This window comes from Coenobita brevimanus, chromosome 91 (assembly GCF_032717465.1).
Source record: "Coenobita brevimanus isolate Jiangsu-jjx chromosome 91, ASM3271746v2, whole genome shotgun sequence".
NCBI classification, from domain to species: Eukaryota; Metazoa; Arthropoda; class Malacostraca; order Decapoda; family Coenobitidae; genus Coenobita; species Coenobita brevimanus.
The window spans coordinates 17,055,442-17,075,560 of NC_137044.1; the positions used below are offsets into that span (position 1 = coordinate 17,055,442).

General features: G+C 46.8%; 1 protein-coding gene across 1 annotated transcript in view; it reads right to left on the reverse strand.

Annotated features, from left to right (window-relative positions):
• Nucleotides 1-2,663: 2,663 nt before the first annotated feature.
• Ttc7 (tetratricopeptide repeat domain 7) overlaps nucleotides 2,664-20,119 on the reverse strand; it is a 486,033-nt gene continuing 468,577 nt past the window's right edge. Inside the window, exon 17 of the mRNA XM_080281945.1 lies at nucleotides 2,664-2,999. Within this exon, the coding sequence (XP_080138071.1) occupies nucleotides 2,867-2,999 (133 nt within the window). The 3' untranslated portion in view covers nucleotides 2,664-2,866. The remainder of the gene's footprint in view (nucleotides 3,000-20,119) is intronic.

Here is a 20,119-nt window from a genome sequence, read left to right on the forward strand (position 1 = left end):
TCAGCTGTAGGATATGTCTTGTTCCTCCTCTACCTTTTTGAATTCAGTGACGCATTTTTCATTTTATTTTTTGCTACTGCTAGATGATTTCCTTCAGTTTAAGGGAATATGTCTTGCACTGGAGAGGTTAATGGAAGCTACTGTACAGAAATCTAACTCCTCCAGTTAAAAAAAAAAATCTCCTTAAATCTGAATAAAATCGTCTGGAGATAGCAAGAATGAAATAAAGAATACGTCAAGGGAGTGAAGGGTTAACCATCAAAGACATGCTTACTCCCTTCAGTACGATGACGACCTCTTGATGACCTTATTCAGCCTAGGAGACACTTTTCGAACTGGAGGGGTTAGACAGAAGCTTCACGAACCCCTTCACTACCAGTACACTCTCCTAAGCTGAATAACATCGTCTGGATATACAAGAACTCACATCTCTGAGGCCCACTAGTAATTTCAATATGTTCTTTATTAAGTGAACCGATTTAAGTGCAATTTGGTACAATGTATCCACAGGAACACCAAATTTTGAAAGCGGTCTCCTTCGGCATTTGAACATAACTGAACCCGGTGTTCCATATTAACGAATTTTCGGTGAAACTTAGCCCTGCATTCTCCTAATAATGTTTTCTTTTGCGCCTGACTTGTTTTTAAACGTTTCCCCTAAAGTGACACCACTATTAGAAAAAAAAAAAAATTAAATCAGAAAAGCTAAAAAACTCTGTCAGTTGTCGAGTACGGGATGATGCTCAATCAACGCAGATGATGTTCACACAGCGCCTGGCTGGTGAAAGAACAGCATTTCATTTACATTACACCTCTTTTAAATTCAAATGACACGGAGCTTCTAAAATACAATATGTGCCTCACATGAATTTAAGTTTGTAAATACGGAGTTTCATTTAAGTCCATCCATTAATAACAGACATTCTGGCACTGTTCCGGGGTCTCAGAGCGGTGCATCGCTTTACGGGTGGGCAAAAACAAAAAGACGTCAACCAGCTTAAGAATTCACCACTGCATCAACACACACACCCATAATATACAGTATATATCACATCAGCAGGGACCACTGACCCACTCACCACCACCACGTATTTTATGCTGTATTTCTGCAAACTCCACACGATTCTATTCTGATCATAATGAGATTTTTCGAACTGGTGGGGTGAGATAGCAGCCTGTACAAATCCTTCCAGTTTCAGAGCTGTTTCCTAAGCTAAGTAAAATCGTCTGGAGGTAGCAACACTGGCATAAAATCCGCTGTGGTGGTGAAGGGGTTAATATACTTAGCCACTAATTGGAATCCACATGATAACAGAACTGAGGAATGGTTCGCATACGTAATTCATCCCGTCACTCTGAGGACGTCATTCTCTTGGTGCTACTGGACTATATTATTTAGGTTGGGACAGCACCGTAGCAGCGAAGTGGTTATGAAGACCCTGATGAATCCCTCTGGTCCCAAACGTTTCCCCGAACTTGAGTAAAATCGTCAGGACGGTCTAGGATCAGTAAAAACGACGTCCTCTGATTAAAGGCATGACTAAGTGTAATAACCTTAAAAAACTACAATTTCCCGTATATAATTATGTAGTGTAATCATGACAGAAATACTAGTAACATAACACATCATCTTGTCTAGGAATGCATATGATATCACCAATGGAAGTCGGTGGGAGAATGAGAGGAATGAGAACCATGCAGAAGGCTAGCGGGATGGAGGAGTACTGTGGTGGTGGCTGGTGTGTTGGAAGGGAGTGGTAGTCGTGACACAAAGGCTTGCAGGAGTTCTGGACAACGCCACAGTAGATGAAGTCTGGGATTAGGCGTCTACATGGTTTACCCCTTCACTACTATTTTACTGCTGCTAATGCTGCTGTTTTAACCCTAAGCTCATCCGAACATGAATCAGCGAACTGCAGACTGAAACTGCGCTTGTCCTGCAGCCCACCTTCCTCCTATTGGGGTGGAGCGTTTGTTTTACCGGGCAGCAGAACATCCCGGTTATATCAGTAGCACTGCGTGAAGGTAACTCTCTTCAGCCTCCCTTAAGTACAACTATGCCTTATTATAGTCGTGCTAGCGACAGACTATTCTATTCATTGAAGGATGGGGATGTCGTAGTGAAGGGGTAGACTCTATACATACAGGAAGGCACTCCCCTCCCCTACTGTTGTTGTCGTTGCATTCTATTCACTACTTGCAATGAGGTCTTTCCCTCGTTAGTGTAAGGCCAAACTACCTGACTGGGACTGAAAGGTGTGTGGCTTGTGTGTCTGACTAATTACAGGCAACAGCAGGTCGGCATTCTGATTATATTGGTTCCGGTGGGATGGGGATGGGCGTAAGAATCTTCGAGAGTCGCAAGGTGTGTGGCTGAACAAGATGGAATGTGAAAGAATAGGTGTGTGTGTGTGTGTGTGTGTGTGGCGGAATGGAAGACAACAATATGGAACTGCAGAGAAAAGGATACGTAGGGCAGGGCGGGAGGGAACGAAGGGGAAGGAGAGGATAGGGTGAGGGGCACAAGGAGAACGAGTGACTTGATTAAGATTGGACACTGAGGACAGAACAAGGCTGGGAAAGAAGGAGAGGCTAGAACAGGACGGGGCAGGACAGGAAGGAAGGAATGGCTAGGAAAGATTAGAATAGGGAAGTCAGGCTTGAAAAGGGTGGGCCAGGAAAGGACAAGGCAGGATGAAGCTGGAAAGACAGGGCAGGAAGGATAGGGTAGATGACAAAAGGAAGGACAACACACGGTGGGAAAGCCACGGTAGAGCGGGTAGGACAGGACTGGGAGGACAGGAAAGGAAGGGTGTAGTTCGTGGGAGGGTGGGAGATGGCATGTGTCCAGGGTTAGTGAGACCCTTCACTCGTAGCAGAAGGGGATGGAGGTGAAGGGCAGGATGGGCGCCTTGGCCTCGATGTCTATGGCTCGCTGGAGGCAGTTGCTCGCACCCTCCAGCTGACCCAGGCTCGTCAGCACCTCGCCCATCGTCTCCCTGCAACACAACACAACACTTGGTAACAGCACTGCTCAATACACGACGCAACGAAAATTAAAACAATACTTACCTACATATCAATCACTGTCTTACTGCTACACAACATAACACCCAATTACAGGCTGCCACCACTCCTACAGGAATGCAGGATGGTCTCCATCAAAGCAAATAAATAAATGGAAAATAAAATGGAAACTATTTTTCAAGCAGTAACAGTTACTTTCATAAATGAATAAACACTACGGATTCGAACTGCACCATTTCACGTATGGTACAATACCGTAATTATGGACCTACCATAACCCACGCAAATATATATATATACACACACACACACACACACACACACAGGATATAATTATAAACAGGAGAGAGAGAGAGAGAGAGAGAGAGAGAGAGAGAGAGAGAGAGAGAGAGAGAGAGAGAGAGAGAGAGAGAGCTATACCCTTACATAAAAAAAAAATAAAAAATAAACTAATACGTCCGAAATGTACTGGTTAAGAGGGAAGAGCACTCACGCTGACCAGCGGTTGGAAGAAAGGAAGAGACAACGCTGAGTAATTCAATAAGCGCTCCACCAGAGGGCGAAGGTCATAACGATACTCGGCAACACAGCACAGCACTCAGCAACACAAGTAACTCAGCACAACATTCAACAACAAGGAACAACACTCAGAAACAGCATACCACTCAGCACCATAGGTCAACACAATACAACACTCAACAAACACCATACTCAACCAGCACTCGGCAACACAGCACAGCACAACACAAATCAACACCCAAAACATCAGCAACACAGGCTAACACGATGAAACACTCAGCACAGACAAGAAACAAAACGAACCCCGACCAGGCAACACCGCACACCGTAACACATCAGGGGCAACACAACCATCCACCGACTCCCACACAGCCCAGCACAACACAGCACTCACCAGAACAACCCGGTAACACAATACAACACCATTTCCACGTACCATACTTCAGCACACACTAGTAGTGGCAGAACAAGGCACTGGAGTCACACCACACTTCACAATCCAACACTTCGGCGGTGGAAGAAACACATATCCACTCACCCACACTTCATAACGCCTTACCACACTCAACCACACTTCACCTACACTAAACCAGGATATCACAGCCACACTTCATCGTAAAGCGCTTTTGTAGGAACTGAAAACTGACCAACCCACACTTCAAAACATTATTGTGTTTTTCTTTTCTGTTATATGTCGTTCTACCTCCTTTTCTATTTAATTAACTGTCTTTCTGTCTACCTTTCTATATTCCTACCTATCTGTCAGTCTATCTACCTACCTACCTACCTATCTATTCATTCATCCATCCATCTATCAATCATTCTATTTTACTATCTCTCTGTCCTTGTATCTTTCCATCCATCCATCCATCTGTTCATCCATCTATCCATCCATCTATCTACCTATCTCTCTATCACATCTTACTATTTTTATCTTTCCACTTGTTTCTCTTTATCTATCCAGTTATCTCCATCTCTATCTATCTATCTAACTACTACATCTATCGCGAGGCCTGTGCAAACACAACCAGGGCTTCAGGTGTTTTTTTCTTCATTACGTCCATTCTAAAGCACAGATGCCTTGCCAGGGAGTTAGGAATAAGGTGGATAGATAGATGGATAGACAGACAGATATAGATAGATAGATAGATAGATAGACAGACACAGACAGATAGACAGACACACAAAGGTATATAGTTAAACAGAAACGTAAATATATAAGCTAACACAAGGATAGCGAGAGAGACACAGACAGACAGACAGGGGTATGTACAGTAAGCATACACAGGTAGGTAGAGACAGGCAGGTAGACAGACTGACAGCTTTTTTAACTCACGCAGACAAACGGACAGAAAGACAGACAACGGTTTAATACAAATAACCCAACAGACGGGAAATACCTATGTGGATTAAAACACAGATAAATCCATATATACATAAACCCGCCTATTTCTGAACCCCTTTCAAAAGATGAATATTATTTTTAGGAGAGAGCTAGAAAGAAGAAGAAATAAAACGGCACCGCACTGCAGGGGTTAAATTGTGTGTGTGTGTGTGTGTGTGTGTGTGTGTGTGTGTGTGTGTGTGTGTGTGTGTGTGTGTGTGTGTGTGTGTGTGTGTGTGTGTGTGTGTGTGTGTGTGTGTGTGTGTGTGTGTGTGTGTGTGTGTGTGTGTGTGTGTGTGTGTGTGTGTGTGTGTGTGTGTGTGTGTGTGTGTGTGTGTGTGTGTGTGTGATGATGATGATGATGATGATGATGATGATGATGATGATGATGATGATGATGATGTGTGTGTGTGTGTGTGTGTGTGTGTTTGTATGTGTATGTGTGTGTGTGTGTGTGTGTGATGATGATGAGGATTATGTATATATGTGTATGTGTATGTGTGTGTGTGTGTGTGTGTGTGTGTGTGTGTGTGTGTGTTTGATGATGATGATGATGATGATGATGATGATGATGATGATGATGATGATGATGTGTGTGTGTGTGTGTGTGTGTGTGTGTGTGTGTGTGTGTGTGTGGAGGGAACACGGCAACAGGGCGACTAATAGGGACGCAGAGAGGAGGAGGAGGAGGAGGAGGAGGAGGGTAGTGAGTGAGTGCGAGAATATGTTGATGATGATGATGATGATGATGATGATGAGGAGGAGGAGGAGGAGGAGGGCAGTGAGTGAGTGCGAGAATGAGATGATGATGATGATGATGATGATGATGATGAGGAGGAGGAGGAGGAGGAGGAGGAGGGCAGTGAGTGAGTGCAAAAATGAGATGATGATGATGATGATGATGATGATGATGATGATGATGATGATGCAGAAGAAGAAGAGGAGAAGAAAGATAAGGAAAGAAAAGACAACAGTGTGAGGAGAGAAAGATAGTGATGATGATGATGATGATAACGCTGATGATGATGATGACGATGAATCGGAGGAGGAGAGTGGGAAAGAGTGTAAGAAAGAGTGAAAGGATGGATACACGATGATGATGATGATGAAGATGATGAGAGAGAGAGAGAGAGAGAGAGAGAGAGAGAGAGAGAGGGGGGAAGGGGGGGCATTAAAGAGGAGGGAGCGAGGCTAGGCAGAGGCAGGACAAGGCTGAGGCTGGGTGCTGGGAAGAGGCGCAGAACACAGGCAACATGGCTAGGACGGGATGTGGCTGGGTTGGGATGTGGCTAGGACATGACGTTGTTGGGCTGGGATATGACTATGCTAGGACAGGGTTAGGCTGTTGCATGAGGAATATGATACGGCTAGGCTAGGTAACAGGTAGGCTAGGATGTTGATTAAGGATACTGTTTACACCTGGACACCGCTAAGCTAGGACACTGGTAAACTGGGACATTGCTAGGTTTTTGGAATTAAGATAAAGTTATTTTTAAGGACGACGAGAGAGCTAAATACTGAAACTAGCTTAACACGGCAAGACTAAGTTAACCCCGCACTGCCAGGGCGTCTTTTGCTGCCTGGCGATATTACCTGGATTACGAAAGACCGATACAGCCTCAGAGCACACACACACACACACACACACACACACACACACACACACACACACACACACACACACACACACACACAACCTAGACACGATGGATGTGAAAATGAGGAGAAAGTAGCCTGTCCTCTCGAAACAGTGTGTATGCCTGACTGTGGGTGACAAACCTGGAAGCCATTACATTGGTGTGTGCTGCAGATACCATTACTGAAGAATGATACACATGAGAAGAGCTGTTTTTACACGCTTCGGTCATATATTTCAAAATGCATGGTGACTGCACTGTTCGGAAGCATTTGGTGAGCGAGTACTAACCTTCCCAACAACAACTACAACAACATTACCTACTACTACTATTACAAAGCTGATTTATAGCTGTATTTAAGTGTATCAGTAGGGTAGTGGTGGAAATGTTAGGAAAGCAAACAAAACAGAGCTGGTAGGGAGACACTGTACCCCACTGTGTTAGGTGGGGGCAAGCCAGGGGAAGGATAAGGGAAGGGTAGGGGAGGAAAGGGAGCTGTGGTGACGGGAAGGGGAGGAGTGGAGAGGGGAAGAGGTGTGCTGAGGGGAAAGTGGGTGTAGGAAAGGGGAGGTGCGGTGAGGGGAGAAGGGAGGTAGGGAATGGATGGTGTGATGAGGTGATAGGGAGTGGAAGGGGTGTAAGGTAAAGGGTGAGATGAGGTGAGGGAAAGGGGAAAAGAGGAAAGAAAAGGTGAGGTGAGGGAAAGAGCAGGTACGACAAGGAAAGGGAGGAGGGGGAAAGTGAAAGGGAAGGTAAGGAGAGGAAAAGAGGTGAAGTGAAGGTGGTGAGGAGACGGGGAAAGGCGAGATGTGGCAAAACAGGTGAGACGAGGTGAAACAGGAAGTGAGGTGAGGTGAGGCATGCGAGAGGTATGAGGTGTCAAAGAGAAACTTGCGGAAAACTTTGATATGAGGGGAAGTGTAAGCCAGGTGGGGAGGGAAGGGAAGGAGCGGATGGACGAAAGGATGGGGAGAAGAGGAAAGGACAGGGTAGGAGAAGGCAAGAGAGAAAGGGAAAAGGAGGAAAGGGAGAAGGAAGGGAAGAAGGAAGTGGGAGTGGGAGGATGGGCAGAGAAACGGGAAAATGGGAGAGAAGAGGAAGAAAGCGAGAGAGAGAGAGAGAGAGAGAGAGAGAGAGAGAGAGAGAGAGAGAGAGAGAGAGAGAGAGAGAGAGAGAGAAGCGGAAAGGGAGATGGGAGGGAAGAAGGAAGAGGAGGGAAGAACGGGAAGGAGAAAACAGGGAAGAGAGGGAAACATGGAAAATGAGGAAGGAAAAGACAAAAAAAAAATAAACGAAGAGGAGAGGAGCACAGAAAAGGGAGAAGGGAGAGAGAAAGAAAGAGAGAGGGAGGGATGGAGAGATACAGGAAGGACGAAAAGAGAGGGAAGGGCAGGTAAGGGCAAGGCAAGGAAAGGAAGGGCAGGGCAGGGCAAAGTAGGGCAGGGCAGAGAAGAGCAAGACAGGACAGGACGGGACAAGGCAGGGCAGAAGAGGGCATGGCAAGGCAGGGTAGGGCAGAACAGGGTAAGACAGGGCAGCGGAGGGTAGAACAGGGCAAAGAGTGTCAGAGCAAGGCAGAGCAGGGCAAGATAGGGCAACGCAAGACAGGCCAAGAGAGAAGAGGACAGGTTAGGGCAAGGCAGAGCAGTACTTTGCCGGAAGAGTAGTGCAGGACAGAGCAGGACAGGGCTGAAAAAAAGGGCAGACTAGTGCAGGACAGGGCATTGCTGAACTGTGATGGTCAAGACTAGGACACGCAGAGCAGGGCAGGGTGGGGCAGAACAGGTCAGGGCAGGTCATGTTAGATTAGGTCAGGGCAGGACAGAAGAGGTCAGGGCAGAACAGTGAAGAACAAGACAAAGCAGGACATAGCAGTGCAGGGCAGGTAGTATAACAGGGTACGACAGGGCAGAGCAGGTCAGGTCGAGGCAGGGCAGGGCAGGAAGGGGCAGGGTAGGACAGGAAGGGACAGGGCAGGGCAGGACAGGGCAGGGCAGGACAGAGCAGGACAGGGAAGGGCAGGGCAAGGCAGACAAGCCAGGACAGGACAGGGCAGGGCAGAGGGGCGGGACCAGGGTAAGGCAATGTAATCAATAGTGTTCCCTTGGCGCTACCTGCATGGCCCCGCCCCACCCCGCCCTGCCTCATCCTCACCCCACCCTGCCTCACCCTCATCACCCCCCTGCTTCACCCTCACTCTCATCACCACCCTGCCTCACCCTTATCCCCACCCTGCCTGATCCTCACCCTCACCCCCACCCTGCCTCAACCTCACCCCCACCTTGCCTCACCCTCATCCCCACCCTGCCTCACCCTCACCCTCATCCCCACCCTACCTCCCTTTCATCCTGCCTCATCCCTCAACGTGACACACACATGCACCCTTCCTCACCCTACCACACCCCACCCTGTCCTCCTTGCCTCACCCTCATCTCTATCCTCACCCTTATCCCCATCCTGCCCTTCTGTCACCCTGCCTTACCCTCAGCGTGACACACATTCACCCTTCCTCACCCTCATTCTCATCTCATCCTCTCACACCCTCACTCTGCCTCTGCGTCACCCTGCCTTACCCTCACTTTTCCTCACCCTCATCTTGCCTCACCCACACCTTGTATCACCCTTATCATCATCCTGCCTCACTCACACTTTCACCCTTACCCCACTCAGTCACACCCTACTTCACCCTCATCCTATCTTTATTTTAACAACAAACAGCCTCGAGAGAACCACACGGCTGTTGCTGTTTGCTTTCCTTTGTACTCCTTTCTCATACTGTTTCACCTTTACCACTCACCCTGCCTCAGCCGCACCTTGTCTCGCCCCCACCCTGTCTCACTTTCATCTTGCCTATCCTCACCGTGCCTCACCCTTACCCTACCTCAACTTCACTCTCTATCACCCTCATCATGTTTCACCTTTACACTGTACAACCTTCACCCTCTCTCTCTCTCTCTCTCTCCACCTATCACCTAATATATCTACACTTCCTGCTGGGTCCCACCTGATAAGACCCTGTAAAAACCCTACATTACCTGACCTCGTCCCTGCCCTTCGCGTCATCAGCTGGTGGGTAGGAATGAAGCAGAAACAGACCTTGTGGTACTGAAAGGGTTAACGCACGCTTTAACCCTTTCAGCTCAACGACGTATATTCTGATCTGACTTTTGGTACTCCGGACGATTTTTATTATTCAGCTACATTATCTGTCTATGTATTTATTTGATGGGGTTAATAACAGTGTCCCATTAACTCTCTCATAACCTCCTTTCTATACGTCAACTGAATAAAACCGTCTGATCTACCTCTCGCTACCCCAGACGATTATTTACTTATTAGATGGGGTTAGAAAAAGCCCCCACTATCTCCTTCACAACCTGCTCTCTCCCCGCCAGCTGAGTAACACCGTCTGAACGTAGGAAGAGAATTACAAACACATCATGGCAGTAAGAGTACCAATCCCACTTGAACTCGATTCCTGGCGATCTTTCCATTGTCTTACGAGGGAGACTAATTTCGCCCATAGGTAATCAGTATCCGTGGCCCCGTAAAGGCTGAGAAGTATTGGTGTTTGGGTGATCAGGATTGGTTACTCAGAATTAACACAGACATCGTCCCCCCTCTGATGTCCTGGCACGATTTACACTGGATAGCGTGTACAGTATTTACTACGTGGCTCATCATCATCATCATCATCGTCGTCGTTAAAGTCAGTCACTCATCATCATCACTGTCATCGTTATCAGTCACTCATCATCACCACTGTCATCGTTATCAGTTACTCATTATCATTATCATCATCATCATCATCATCGTCGTCGTCGTCGTCATCATCATATCTATAATAAAGGTGTGGAAGATCGTACTATGGTTAAAAAGACACAATTACTCCAGGCCACTAGCTTTAAAGACGCCGTAACACTTCATCCTCAGCCATTTATTCCATCCATGATCCCTAACATCCTCTACAATGCTCTTTATCCACACTACGATATTAAAAAGCTATAAAGAACACACAAGGAGGATATCAGTACTCTCATGCTCAAGACAGCTCTAGCATTCTTCCAGCTTAGGCCAGTCGCTTATATTTACCTGAGAGTGTTGATACTGGACCCACAATAGGAAAAATAAATCGCTAGAGAAAACGTGCCAGGTATTTTTTTTTTTTTTTTTTTTTTTTTGCCCCCATCCACACCTCACCCTTGAGTTAACCCTTTCGCTGCGACTAATCTCTTGGCTTGACGATTTTGTTCGAGAGAGAGAGAGAGAGAGAGAGAGAGAATATCCCATCTATCAAAGGCTACAAAAACTATCTACAGTAGCCCGTCTCTACTACTGGTGCACCTAGGAAGTATTTTCAGGCTACCCCAAGACGTTTTATTCAGTCCAGAGAAATCCTAGAGGTCAAGGGGTTAAGGTCACTCACATTTCAGTCTCGTGTTGACCACCAGCACTTTTGTTTCCTTCATCTCTTTCTCAGATTGTTCTTGGCATTTCACCTTAGCATTTCCATCGTCGTTTCTGTGTCACCCTCACTTCGCCTCGTCCTCACACCCACCCTACTTCACCCTCACCCCATCTACCCCCAGTCTTCCTCACCCTTCCTTTGCCTCCTGTCATCCTGCCTCACATTCACCCTTCAGTACCCTCATCCTACCGTCCTCTCACCGTGCCTACCCTCATCCTGTCGGCTACATCGCCTTTACTATCACGTCTCAACCTCTCCCTGCCTCTCTTTCCAGCACCTTCCACTTCACCCAGCCTCACGTAACTCTTTCCCAGTCTCACCCTGCCTCACCCTCTTGTTATCTGGGTCTGAGGTTAACAAGACGGCCTCTCTCACTCCCCTCTCTACAGTACTCTCCCTCACTCTCTCTACTTGACCCCTTCAGCCTCAGGACATGCTTTATATTTCATTTTTACTACATACACACGACTGTATTTTATTTAGCTTAGACGAGATGTTTCCAGCTACAGGGGTCAGACATGGGTTACAATAATGCCATTCGGTAAGACAAATATTCCCTGTACCGAGAATATTGTCAGTAAGCAACGGGAATAAAAATGAAAAGACATGCTATAGGGTGAGTGAGCTGAACCAAAACAGTAATATAAAGTGAGTAACTAAGGAAACTGGAGTGTGATCAATGTGAGAGCTGGTGTAAATCTGGAACTTTATCTTACTCTCATCAAACCACACTTGAGTTGCACAGTACCATTCTGATCATCTTACTAGTGATAATATACATTAATTTGAATACGGCCAGAGAAGAATGGCGAAGACGACATTCGGCATTAGAAATCTATCTAACAAGAATAAGTTTTAACAGAAGTAAGTCTGCTTTCACTGGTGAGGCGAGGAATATGGAAAATTGATAGAACAGTGTACAACTATAAAAGGCTGAAACGAATAAACAGATTTTAGTAAATTAATAATGATGAACATAATCGTCAGCATGAGCACAAATGCACTTCAGTAAAACAAATTTCACCTCAGAAGAACACTAGCTAAGCACTGGTGTCATAGAAGAGTAAATGGGTGGAAGAAATTGCCTAACTGTGTATCTCTTCATTTTAATTTGGCCACAGCTGCCATTTCTCCCCCTTCAATGCTGAGCTGTAAAAAGGGATACACACGAAACAAATCTGGTTTAGTCACAAAATATTGCTATGGAAGGGAAGAAGAGTCTCAGCATCATCTTATTCTGCCACTGAACAACGGGAAATAATCTGCAAAAGGATGAAAATCTCCGCCAAGCGATGGTGGACGAATGAATACCGGCAGGTGCTGAGTTGAAAGCTTTATCAACATACTCGTGAAATACATGGGTCACAATGCGTGGCTATGGGTGCTGGGCCTCCTTGACGTCAACCTGGGGTAATGTTTGATTCAAGAAGCCTCAGATTTATGCCTAGCGACTGCACAGGGGTCACTGAGACAATCGACTTTCACTATGTCCCAATCTCCCACAACAGTCGGCGTTACATCCAAGACTCGAACGGTACTGTCGGGTGAAAAGGGACAATGGGGAAATAAACCAAGCCAGCACTGTGCTCGGCCCCAAAGTCCTTGCAAGATTTGGATGACTGAATGGGTTGTGCGACGGAATCATCCTAAACCATAAAATAAGCGAATTAGCACAAAGAGGATGACACAACTTACAACTCCCAGATGAGCTTGATCTAAGATGTACTGTATTCCTGACAGGGCGGATGTGTAACTGTAATTGTGCATGTATCTAAGAATGAAGTTATTATATCCTTCACTATGATTACGTATTTACTGTAATCAACATACTGTCAAGCGATTTTATTTCGGCGAGATTGCTAGACGGACTGGGGTGAAGCTGTATTAATCCCTCAAGCTCGAACTCCCGTAACCAGAGTAAAAATTGTCCAGAGGCAGCAGGAACATAGTAAAAACCGCGTGATCGATGAATGGCTTAAGATCCGATGGAAGGTTCAGTTTATGCCCAGTGTCGGACCCAAACATAAAATTCATTCCTCTCCCAACTCCTCCTTAGTCGAAGTAAAATAATCTTGTTTCACTAGCACTTTTCCATCAAATTTTCACGTCCCCGTTTCCATACCTAATCGTGTTTCATCTCACTTTCTCCAATCGGTTAGGTACGTGGGGGAAGAAGGGAAGAGCAGAGTCTTCTACCTCGCTAAAGTTTTCTCATTCGCGTAGTTGGTATGGAAGAACGTGCCTACTGCAGTTACCAGCCTTTTCTATGTTCACTCACTCACCTACACTTTACTATCGACAACCTAAGTCCTGCCACTGTCTTGCTTCTCCATAATTACTCACGTGAATCTCCAGTACCTGCCCCTGATGACTTCACCTGGCCACGGACCAGTACCATCGTCTGCTTCGGATCCACGACTCTGATTTTCAAGGTCCAAACAGAGACTGACTGACCGAAATATAATCCGGGAAACACGACGACTTTTGCAGTCAGTATTGTGCCTCTCCCCGTAAAACAAATAACTCAAAGTCATATGGCCACCCCTTACGGGATTATGGCGTCTGGCAATAGATAGATAGATAGATCTCTTACCGAGGCTACTTGGTTCTTCCTGTCCTGCCTCCTCGTTCCCTCTACCCTACCCAGCACAACATCACTTCCTCTCACCCTCACTCTCTCAGCTGGCGGCCACCATTCTGATCTGCCGTCCTGTTCTAACACTTCGGTATATTTGAGGACATTAAGGCCTGTGTGGTTTGTGTATCTATGTAAAATGTGTGTGTGTGTGTGTGTGTGTGTGTGTGTGTGTGTGTGTGTGTGTGTGTGTGTGTGTGTGTGTGTGTGTGTGTGTGTGTGTGTGTGTGTGTGTGTGTGTGTGTGTGTGTGTGTGTGTGTGTGTGTGTGCGCACACACACACACCACATTATTTCTCTTCTCCCCTTATCTCTCTCTCTCTCAGAACAACATCGTTGTGTACCTGTTGCTAATCTGACTACCCCTTATAGGCTGTTACAATAAAATAATTTCCATTCATTTTCTCCACAAAAATTTCCATGGCGGTTTTTTCTATTTTGCCTGCTGGTCCTTACCACTTCTTCCCACCGGTTTCGGATGGGGGGACTGACTAGGATGGGGGGGAGCACTTTTACTTGGCTATCCTTGTCTTGGACCATACTGAAGGCGTAGTAGGAGGCTTCGTATTACTTCTTTGGTAATTTATTTTGTATGTTACACCGGAATATTATCTTACAGGTTAATTACAGTCCTTAATATCAACACGCGAGAATAACGTGGTGTGATGTCTAGAATAAATCACTTAGGGAAGAGGTGCCACGGCATCTCCAAGGCCACTTCGAATATAACCCTCTGACTCACAGAAAAGATACCATAGTTAATATCTTCCCAACAACAAGCAGCCGCCACGAAAGGACCTCTGTACTCCCCTTGTGTCTTGTACTCCCATCTCTTCACCCTCTCAAAGTCTGAAAGCATGAGGGGGCGAGTGGGGGGCGGGTCAGGGAGGGGAGGGGAGGAGAGGGGAGGGACTGGGAGAGGAAGGACAGGGGAAGGTAGATGGGAAAGGAGGAGAAGAGGGTCAGGGGGGGAAGGGAGGGGGGAGAGGGAAGGGAAGGGAAGGTCATCTCATTATACTTACCTAGGAGGGGTACTTGAAGGACAGTGAGGGTGGAAGAGGGGAGAAGGGTAGCGTAGGTGAAGGTGAAGAGGGTGAAGAGTGTCGAGGGGAACATGACAGCTGAGAGAAAGTGAGGGAGTAGGGAAGAATGACAAAAAAAAATGATGGAGGGATGCAAAGAACTAGGGAAGAGAGGAAAAAAAAATGATGATGATGATGGGAGTAGGAATGGTTGGGGAATGTGTGTGTGTGTGTGTGTGTGTGTGTGTGTGTGTGTGTGTGTGTGTGTGTGTGAATGTATGTTTATGTGTCGTCAAGGTGCATCGTGTGGATTGATCTTTGCGTGCAGTGACTGTGTGTGTGTGTGTGTGTGTGTGTGTGTGTGTGTGTGTGTGTGTGTGTGTGTGTGTGTGTGTGTGTGTGTGTGTGTGTGTAAGTGAATGTATGTTTATGTGTCGTCAAGGTGCATCGTGTGGATTGATCTTTGCGTGCAGTGACTGTGTGTGTGTGTGTGTGTGTGTGTGTGTGTGTGTGTGTGTGTGTGTGTGTGTGTGTGTGTGTGTGTGTGTGTGTGTGTGTGTGTGTGTGTGTGTGTGGCGTGGATGTGGTGAGTGTGATGGGTGGTGATTAAAGAATGATGTATGGTGTGTGGTGTGATTTCATGTGTGGTGTGGCGTAGGGTGAGGTGTGGTGTGTGGTGTGACGCTAGTTCTGAGTAGAGTAACTGTAGTGACAAAACAATGGTATAAGTGAGTGGTGTGGAAGGCGTGTGATGAAGGGTTGCTGAAAGTGTGGTGTTATTTGCAGAAAGTCTCTCTCTCTCTCTCTCTCTCTTCCCCCCCCCCCAATGGTTTACGATCACTCCCTCCTCCCTCAGTTGGACCTAGGCCAGTGTCACACCTCCCCTCCCCTCCCGCCCCCTCCTTTCCCCTTCCCCTTCTTTTCCCTCCCCTCCCTCCTCCCTCCTTATTGTCCCCCTTCTTCCTTTCCTCCCCTCCCCTCCCCACCCCTTGCTTCCATATTCTCCCCACCTCTTCCTCACTCCCTGTCCCTTTCCTTCCCTTCCTCTTCTTTCCTCTTCACTTTCTCCTCTCTTAGCCAGTCTTCGCCTCTCCTCCCCACCAACATTCTTCCCCACCCTTTTCTTCTCCCATCTTCCCCTCCCTGACTCTCCTTGCCTTGCTTTCCCTCCCCTCACGTCCCCTTCTCTCCCCTACCCTCCCGTTCCCTTCCCCTCTCCTCCCCTTCCTCACTCACCCTCTACTCCCCACACGTCCCTCACTCCACTCCTCTGGTCTTCTCTCCTCTCCTCTCCTCTCCCCTCTCCTCCCCTCCCGCACCGTTCATTCTTTTCCCCTTCCCTTCCTCCTCCACTTCCATCCATCCCTCCACTTCCTCTGTCTCGCCTAACCATCTCCTCTTCTTCCTCCCCACCTTCTCTGCCCTGCACCTAATTCCTCTTCTCTTCCTTCCTTATTATCGCTCCCTCGCCAGTCTGTTCCTCTCTCTCCATCCTTCCCTTCCCTGCCCTTTTCCTTCTTTCCACTTCATTTCCCCTTCCCCTCTCTTCTATCCCCTCCCCTCTCCCTCTCCCCCACTCCTCTCCCTCACCCCCACCCCTCTCCTGTTCTCTACCACTCCGGCCTTTTTTACTCTTTCACTTTCTCCTTTGCTCTTCCCCTTCCCACTCCTCCCACCCTCCCTTCCCTTCCCCTCCCTTGCCCTGCCCACTTCTCGCCCCTCCTCTTCATTCTCGTCCCCTCTCCTTCACCCTCACCTACCCCTACTACCACAACCAAAACTACTACTAGGGCTGACCACAGTACCACAACTACACACCCTGCTACAACCACTACCACCACCACTGTCATTACCAATACTACCACCACCGCTACCACTGTTATTACCACTACCAATACTACCATTACCACCACCACTACTACCATTACCACCACCACTACTACCACTACCCGTTATTACCACTACCACTACTAGTACCACCGCTACCATTACTGTCTTAACCACTATCATTGCCACTACCACAACTAGCACTAACACTACTACTACTACAACTACCACTACCACTACTTCTACCACTACCATTACCACTGCTACCACTCTTATGAAGTACCACTATTACCACCACCACCACCACCACCCTATTACTACTACTACTACTACCACCATTTCAATACATACCACAATAGGCACAACCACAACTACCCCTTCTTAAAACCCCTTCAGTACCTTCTTACAATTTCCTTAAACTCTTCCCGGAGTGCATACCCCTTTGGTGGGAAGATGTGTGTTTTTTCTTTCACCCATGTTACCACCTGACGGTTTTTTCAACGGTGAGAGAGAGAGAAAGAGAGATAGAGATAGAGATAGAGAGAGAGAGAGAGAGAGAGAGTCCACTTTACGCCCCCATCCACACAAAGCAGAAAAGCAACAAGAGTAATAACAAACAAAACAAACAAACAAACAAAAAGACGCCATAGAACTAGAAGAGACACGAAAGCTAGTTTACAAAGTGTCTTCCAAGCCTCAACATATCCTGTGGTGGTGACAAAAATAAGAAAAGAAAAAGAAAAAAAATAGGTCTTGGTAGTGTGAGGTCCAATTCCGCATGACAAATATTACACCTTATTGCTTCTGCCATTCGACTCACCCTGACACCCCCCCCCCCGTAGTGAAGGGACTAAGGAGGACTATGCTTAACCCTCCCAGCTCAGGGTGTCTCTACTAGGGTGAATAAAACCGTCTGAAGGTAGGAAGAATGAAATGTTAAAGAGACCTCAGTAGGGAAGGAATCAGACACTTTTCTACGGCTGTGTCTTTTATTCACCGTCTCCTTCCACACTGCCACCTTCCTGCCACACTGCCATCACACCCTACCACCACTACCATCACAGCCTACCACCACACCCTACCTTCTTAAACTAAACCTTTTTTTAATCCTTTTCTAAGTACAAGGGATCTCCAAGTTGACTAATGAAGCGTGTGGTTCTTGGCGTGAAGAGGTCAACCATGCCGATGAGGTCAGTGTTTTGAGACCATGAGGTGTGTTGCGCAAGGACCTAGGGCTGGAGGAAGGAGGAAGAGGGAAGGGAGGAGGAAGCAGGAGGGAGGGAGGAACATGAGGGAGGGAGGGGGGGAAGAAAGGCAAAAGGCTGGTGTAAGAGGGACAGGAAGAGGAAAGATGAGAAAACGGGAAAGGTATGAGAGGAAACGGAGAGAGGAGTGTAGGGATGAAAATAGAGAGAGGGAGGCAGGGTATGGGAGAAGAGAGAAAATAGTAGAAGAGAGGAAAGGAGAGGAGAGGAGTGGACAGGAGAGGAGAGGAGAGATGAAAGGAAAGGAAAGGAGAGGGGATGGATATGGGAGAGGAGAGGCGAGGGGAAGTGAATGGGTGATGACAAGGAAGAGGTAAGGATGAAGAGTTGGGTGAAGATGCAAAGGGATGGAAGTCAAAAAAAATAAATCTATCTATCTATCTATTGCCAGACGCCTCAATCCCGTTTGGGGTGGCCACAAACAAATCGCCTCCAAGTCGCCCTGTCCCCCGCCATTTCACTGCCCTGCTCCCAACTCACACACCCCTCTCTCATATACCTCTCCACCCCATCCCTCCATCTCATCCTCGGCCTCCCCTCCCTCTTCCCCCCTCCACCTCACTCACACTCTCTTCGTCAGTCTTTCACCCTCCATCCTCTCCACATGGCCAAACCACCTCAGTGTGTTCCTCATAACGCTTCCTATCACATCCACATCCACACCACAACGCTCCTTTATATCCTCATTCGTCAGCCTGTCTCTCCACGTGACTCCACAGGCTCCTCTTAAATAACTCATTTCCACTGCTCTCACTCTTGACTTGTGTCCTTCCAACAATGTCCAAGCTTCACTTCCGTACGTTAGAGTTGGTATCACAATACTGTCATGTAGTAACTTTTTCACTTCCATGCTCACTTCCGTTTCTTATCACTGCTTTCAAGGAACCAGCAACCTTTCTTCCCTGCTGTACCCTTTCAAGCACTTCACCCTCCAAACCTCCATCCTTACTCATCACACTACCCAAATACTTAAACGTACTCACATTTTCCAATTCCTCACCATCCAACCTCGCTGTACATTCACTAACTTCACCTCTCTCAAAGACCATCACTTTACTCTTCCCTACATTCACCTTTAGGTTCCGTTTCTTACACACTCTCTCAAACTCATCCACCAAGCCTTGCAGCTCCCCTTCGTCTTCACTCAACAACACAGTATCATCTGCAAACAACAGTACAGGGAGTTTCCAAACACTATCTTCTCTCACCAGGGCCACTCCAACCTACTGAAGTACGAGAAAGGCGTGCAAGACGATGAAAAAGGGGGAAGCAAAAACAAGAGTGGCCAAAAGGAGAAGGAAAATATGTATGGAGGAAAAGAGAAGTGAGAGAAAGAAGGAAGAAGGTTTGCAGTATGATGAAGGGCTGTCAAGGAGAAGGAAGCTGAGCTGCAAGCATTGGCCCGCCTCCAGACGCTTACCTTCCGCCACTCAGGTCAGGCACAAGGTCACGAGGAAGCCAGGTAGGTCACGGCACAAAACATCTTACTACATTACTACTATACCCTACCACACTACCACCACACCCTACCACACTACCGCCATATCCTACCAAAGTACCACCACACTCTACCAAACCAATACCACACTGACACTCCAATATCCCTCTTGTAATAATAATAATAATAATACCAACAACGAGATATAAAGTGATAAAAATAATGATGATGATGGTGATGTTTACAAGGTTAATAATAATAATAAAATAATAATAATAATAATAAAATAATAATAATAATAATAATAATAATAATAATAATAATAATACCGGTAATAATTTAAATTATAATGCTACTGCTTATAGTAATAATGACGAAGCCTATTAAGTATAGCAAAGATTTTAACAATTAGGTCTCCGGTACACGAACGCCACATTTCAAAATTTGCACTACAAAACAACCTGTTAACCAGACAGCACTCAGGACGCGTATACCTGGCCAATGCCATTGCCATTAACAAGGATCCGGATCCGGGTCCGCCCCAAAATCTAATCAACTCTTTCTTGGTCCATGGTCCTCCTTGCACAAAATTTCACTGAAATTCATTAAGAACTTTTGGAGATACTGTGCGGGACACTCTGGCTCTGGGTCCGGATCCTCCCCCAAATTTAATAATTTTTTCCTTGGCCCATGGTCCACCCTTCCACAAAATTTCATCAAACTCCGTTCATAACTTTTTCAGTATAGTTGCAAACGAAGACAAACAAACAAACGCCGGCAACATTACCTCTTTGGCGGAGGTAATCAATCTCTGAGTGTGTCTAGCTTTCCTGTCTTTGTCTTCCGTTTCTCTGTCCTACCTGCCAATACAGCCAGCTACCATCCACCCGTGTCTGTG